Source organism: Lepidochelys kempii, chromosome 25 (genome assembly GCF_965140265.1).
Source record: "Lepidochelys kempii isolate rLepKem1 chromosome 25, rLepKem1.hap2, whole genome shotgun sequence".
Taxonomy (NCBI): Eukaryota; Metazoa; Chordata; order Testudines; family Cheloniidae; genus Lepidochelys; species Lepidochelys kempii.
Genome location: NC_133280.1, coordinates 1,490,753 through 1,496,907, shown reverse-complemented (window position 1 = coordinate 1,496,907; position 6,155 = coordinate 1,490,753). Strand labels below are relative to the sequence as shown.

At 56.8% G+C, this 6,155-nt stretch overlaps 1 protein-coding gene across 1 annotated transcript in view; it reads left to right on the top strand.

Moving 5' to 3' along the window:
* The first annotated feature begins 1,437 nt into the window (after nucleotides 1-1,437).
* LMNB2 (lamin B2) overlaps nucleotides 1,438-6,155 on the top strand; it is a 107,620-nt gene continuing 102,902 nt past the window's right edge. The window contains exon 1 of the mRNA XM_073324001.1: nucleotides 1,438-1,740. Within this exon, the coding sequence (XP_073180102.1) occupies nucleotides 1,540-1,740 (201 nt within the window). The 5' untranslated portion in view covers nucleotides 1,438-1,539. The remainder of the gene's footprint in view (nucleotides 1,741-6,155) is intronic.

The following is a 6,155-nucleotide window of genomic DNA, read 5'->3' as shown; positions in this document are numbered from 1 at the left end:
ATGCTGTAGTGCTTTTAAAACTTCCATCAAAACTTCCATCCCCAACGAATGGCGTTAGGGTTGTAAAGCACTGTTCACACAGGCACTTGTGATGAACAAAACTTTTGTCTTTTGGGGTGTGTGTTTTTTTTAACACCTCTGAATAACTGAAGTTTTGTCTTTCACTTGCCAGTGTAGACAAAGCCTTAGAGGCTAGACCTTTATAGGGGTTCCCAGAACTGTCAGCCACTCTGTTACCCCACTCAGCCTAGGAAGTGAGAACTTTGCTGTTCAGATAGTTTATTCAGACAGTTAAAGTTTGGCAAATTATAAGCAACTGAAAACAGGGCCTTATAATGGAACTTTTTAGGCACCCTTAACCATAGGTTCACTGCCTATAAATGACATATTGTGAGACTTGAAATAAAATCATGAGAATTGGCAGCACTATACCATCTTTAATGGATTTGTTCTACAGAGTGTGTAGGGTGTTTGAGTATTCAATTATTTGTATATGAGATCTCTCTTTTCCATCTCCCTCTCTCAAGCCCTGGTCAAACGGTGCTGAATTTACAAAAAAATGCTTAATTGACATACAGTCTGTGCTGTGGTGGCTGCTCACCTATTTGGTAGCTATTGGTGAATCTTCAGATACAAAAATGGAGAGTTTGCATTTCAGAAGAAGCCCAGCATGGATGGTTCCAAGCACAGCGAAGTGCTTCAGTTTTGCCAGGTTAAAAACAATGGATGCCTCCTGGAAATGTTTGATAGACATTTGATTTGGCTAAATCTGCTTATTTGTATCTTTATTTTCCTTCCAGTTTTTTACTACATGCAAACAAGGAGCCTGAGTACCCTGCTGACTCTGCGGCCAGTCGGACTTTTAGCAGCCCCACCGTGGTTCTGAGGCTAACCTCGGCAAAGCTGTGAGCTGCACAAGGAGAGTGGTTTTCAGTTGTAGCCACAGCTGGAAAGCCGCAGTATGGTGCACGCTGTCATACTTGCAGCCCCCTAGTGTCCCTGTTGTAGCCTAAGGGGGACTCCTGGACTCCCTACCCCTACCGCTAGGCTGCTAAGGTGGCCTCAGAGGGGTCAGCCTGCCTCATGAAAAGGCTTTTCACTTTTAGTCAGGTAAAAGGACACTCCAAAGTGCACCCTGTCCGGGCCTGAGGAGCTGTGTGGGTGGGGACGGGAGGCTCCGCCCCTTGCCCAGGGCCACGGCACCTCCCAGCGCAGCCTTGTACGCGGGAAATAAGAACTGACAGATCCTGCGCGGAGTCAGACGCAGGGTTGCTGGCATCGGGCCACAAAATGGAGGCCAGGTTGTGACTACAATCCCCAGCATGCTCTGCGATAGGGGTTCCCGCCATCCTTGATTCCCCGCCCCCCGCGGCCGCTCCCAGAGCCCAGCCGCCAGCGGCCATCTTGGTGCGGAGACTTCATTTCCCAGGTGGCGCCGCGCAGCGGGGAGGCGGTGGCCTCCGCCATCTTGCCGTTCCCTCCCTCAGTGCGGCTGGATTGAATGAGCCCGCCGCTTGCTTGTCCCGCGAAGCAAGAGCCATGTCGGGCACCCCAAGCCGCGCCGCCCCCGGCGGGACCCCGCTCTCCCCCGCCCGCATCTCCCGGCTGCAGGAGAAGGAGGATCTGCGGCAGCTCAATGACCGCCTGGCCGTCTACATCGACCGGGTGCGGGCGCTGGAGCTGGAGAACGACCGGTTACTGCTGAAGATCTCCGAGAAGGAGGAGGTCACCACCCGGGAGGTAGCGTGGGGAGCGGGACGTGGGGGCCGCCGGGACCCGCCCGCCCTCCTGGAGCCCGGCTGGCGGGGGCTTACCGGAGTGAGGGGCCGGGGGTCTCTGATCTGTCATCCCGCTGGACTGGGGTGGCCCGCCGGGGACACTGGGCGCTGGGGGGTGGTCTCGAAAGAGGGATACGAGAGAGAGATTGCGCCAGTTCTGGGCGCCGCTTGCCTCAGTGGGGGGTAGGCTGCACCCAGCCTGTGGGGGTCTCGCCTAGCGCGGCATCGCGGGGGACGGGGGGTGGGTTGTGGCGGGGCTGCCCGGAGGGGTCTCGCCTAGCGGGGCATCGCGGGGGATGGGGGGGGGCTGTGGCGGGGCTGCCCGGAGGGGTCTCGCCTAGCGGGGCATCGCGGGGGGGTGGGTTGTGGCGGGGCTGCCCGGAGGGGTCTCGCCTAGCGGGGCATCGCGGGGGGGGGCTGTGGCGGGGCTGCCCGGAGGGGTCTCGCCTAGCGGGGCATCGCGGGGGGGTGGGTTGTGGCGGGGCTGCCCGGAGGGGTCTCGCCTAGCGCGGCATCGCGGGGGACGGGGGGGGCTGTGGCGGGAGTGGCTGTTGTGGGGAGGCTGTGGCAGGACTGTGTATTGCCTGGTACCCGAGCTTTACATGTTGCATTTGTTTGGTGGAGTTGATCAACAAGCAAGAGGGAATGAACTTTCTGAAGTCTTTCAAATACCTTTATATTGTAGTAATAGAGATTTGGGCTTTAGTTATGCGATGGTCATATTTGTGATCTCAATAGGGAAGATTTTTGTTAACAGAATGGGAGCTGTGTTAGTCTGTATAAGCAAAAACTATGAGGAGTCCTTGTGGCACCTTAGAGACTAATACATTTATTTGAGCATAAGCTTTTGTGGGCTAAAACCCACTTGTTTTTGTTAACAGAAGTGTCTCTAAAACTACTTATGGGAGGTGATCAGATACAAGGGTCGTAGGTGTGACTGTAAGAACCTAGCTAGATCAGTGAATAGTTGCAAAGTACTCTGTAATGTATAACTAGTGAGACAGGGTCGGGCCAGATGGCTATAGGAGAGTAGTTTTTTTTTTTAAGCAAAAAAGGTATTTTTTTATTTGCATAACACACTTACACATTGCATATGCTGTTTTGTTTTGTAACACAGCAACCAATTACAGTTGTTTTCTCATTAGCTTCAGGGGAGGGAAGTGTTCAAGCTTGCCTGGGCCCAGAGAAGGGGTCTTCCACCCTTCCGAGTTACCTGGTAGTCCAGAGCGAGGGGGCTTCATCGACTCTCAAGGTCTGCCACCCCCTCGAGTTACCTGGTGTCACGCCCGAGTGTCACCAACAATTCCCTCCTCTGAAAGCACCCAACGAAAGGGGCAGGCTATGGGGTAGACAACCGGGGGGGGGGGGGGGGCGGGGCACGTGAACCCAGGTGTGAAAGGACCCCTCTAAGGTGGTGGTGTCTGCAGCAGCTGGGGCTGGGGTCCCTTACTCTCTCCTCCAATCAAAGGCTCAAAACAAAGGGAGCCGGACGGGGACACCAAGCAGAGAACTTCGGACAGCGCCCACCGCTCCTCAAAAGCATCAAGGGAGTTGGTGGACTCCGTCCGGATACGTGAACGGACTGAGGATCAGAAAACGGCCCCACAGTCACAGGAAACTCCATCGGCCAACCTCCTCTCTCTGGTTTTATAGATGGCCATTTTAGCCAGGACCAGGAGGAGGTTAACTAGGAGATCCTGCGATTTTGTGAGGCCACGGATGGGGAGTGCATAAATAAAAAAGTTTGGGCAAAAATGCAACCAAAAACGTAATAAAAGATTTGTGAGGAGCCAGAACAGAGACTGCAGCCTGGCACGCTCCAAATATACGTGTGCCAGGGTTTCCCTCACACCACAAAAGGGACAAGTATCTGGGATGGGGGTGAAATGTGCCAAGTATGTACCCGTGCTCACAGCTCCGTGAAGGAGCCGCCAACTGATGTCTCCGACGGGCCTCGGAACCAAGGTGGAATATAGGCTGGCCCACGGGGGCTGCTCACCCTCCAAAGGTGGCAGAAGGTCTTGCCACTTTGTGTTGGGGCGGGACACTAGGGTGAGGGCGCGAAGGGTGTGGAGCACGAGCATGTATAGATGTTTCCTTGGCGTAGTTTGGAGGCATACCGGCTGCAGTTCATGCAGCCGGCTCGCCATAAAGGGGTGGGGGGGTCGATTGGGTCTACGGGGCAGGGGTCCAATTAAAAGGTCCGGCGGGCCTGGGGTAGAGGGTGGGTGGGGCGTGCCCTCGAGCAGGACCCAATCGAGGTAAGCTGTAGCAGTGGGCGGCAATGCGGCCTTCACCTCCTGAAGTACGCGCCAGGGGGTACGAGGTCTGGAGAGCCCCATGCGCCGAGCGAGCGTCGGGATCCAGCCAGCCTCCCCGGTCGTAGTCCAGGAGGTCTCCGACTCTCGTGACTTCTGCCAGGATCAAGCTCTGGCGCACCGAGCGGGACTCCACCACCTGCACATGGAGCTGGGGTTGTGTAGCAGGGTCTCTGTGAGGAGATCTACCCCCTCGGTGGCCGCCACGGACCTGGTGGTTAAAAACAATTTCCAAGTCCGAAGCAGGTCCTGGTAGAAGACTGGCAGCCCGGAGAGGTCTTGCGGAAGACAGAGATAAAAGAGCTGCTGGTCATATCGGAGCCCTCAGATGCGGCGCAGGATGGCGTGCGCCAGTATGTTCCACGCCGAACTGCCTGCACCATGAAGGAGCCTCCGTAGGGCCTGGAGGCGGAAGACGCAGACCTGAGTGTGCAGACACTTCAGGCCCTGTCCTCCTTCCTTCAGGGGTAGATGAAGAACCCCTACAGGGGCCCAGTGCGTTCCTGACCAAAAGAACCCCAGAATCGATGTCTGGAGGCTGGTCAGGAAACCTGAGGCCGGGACCAGGGTGTTCAGCCAGTACCAGAGCATGGACAGGACTGGTTGATTAAGCACCAGCTCTCTCCCTCGGAGGGAGAGACATCGGAGTAGTCCCGTCCATTTCCGGAGCCGCTCTATCACCCCGCCCTCTAAGTTTTCCCAGTTCTCTGGCGGAGAGGGATGCATGGCAGAAAGGTAAACGCCAAGGTAGAGCAGCGGACCCGCGCTCCATCGGATGCTCTGAAGCCTGGGTGGGAGGGAGCTCACCTGCTGCCAGTCTCCTACCGCCAAGACAGAGCTCTTGACCCAGTTGACCCAGGCGGAGGAGGCTGCCGAATAGATGGCCAAGTCGCCCGGGTCCTGGACCATGAGGAGCACATCATCAGCGTACACAGACAGGACCAGCCGCAGCTCCGGCTCCCGCAGCACCAACCCTGTCAACCTCCTGCGGAGAAGACAGAGGAAGGGCTCAATCGCCAGAGCATACAGCTGGCCCGAGAGGGGGCACTCCTGCCGTACTACTCGCCCGAAGTTGACCGGTTCAGTCAGGGTCCAGTTGAGCTTAACCAGACGCTCTGCAGAAGCGTACATCACCCGGAGAAAACCCACAAACTGGGGTCCGAAGCCAAACGCCTGCAGAGTGCTCAGGAGGTACCCGTGGTCCACCCTATCGAAAGCCTTCTCCTGATCTAGGGACAGGAGGGCGAATGAACAGACAGTCTCTACACCCGAGTTCCAAAAGGTCCTGAACCAGTAGTAGGTTATCAAAGATACTGCGGTCCAGGACGGTGTAGGTCTGATCTGGGTGGATCATGTCCGCCAGCACAGACCCTAGCCGCAGCGAGATTGCTTTCTCTACGATTTTGTAGTCTGTGCTGAGGAGCGAGACGGGACGCCAATTTTGTAAATCGCGGCGGTCCCCCTTCTACAGCAGTAAGGCGAGCATAGCTCGCCTGCACAAAAGAGGGAGGACCCCGCTCTGCAGAGACTCAGCCCAGATGATGACTAGATCTGGGCCGAGGACGTCCCAAAACACGCGGTAGAACTCCACGGTCAGCCCGTCCGTGCCTGGAGACTTATTAGTGGGCATATGACAGAGGGCTTCCGAGAACTCGGCCAGAGTGAGAGGCAACTCTAGTCGGTCTTGGTCGCTCACGCTGACCGTAGGGAGCTCCTCCCAGAGCACTCTGCAAACGCCAGGGTTGGTCAGATCCGGGGAGAAAAGACTTGCGTAGAAGGCTCGGGCCCTCCCACGCATCTCCACCGGTTCCGTGAGGGGGGTGCCGTCTTCTGCCAGGAGGCAGGTGATGTGTTTCTTGGCCCCCCTCGTTTTCTCCAGGGCATAGAAGAAGTGGGAACCACGATCCATCTCCCGAAGGAGGCGGATGCGGGATCGAACAAAGGCGCCCCAGGCCCGACGGGCTTCTCCTGGCACACTCCGCAGAGGAGTGGGTCCTCGGGGCTGGCGGCCAGACGTCTCTCCAGCTCTAAGACCTCCCGTTCCAACTGCTCTATTGCT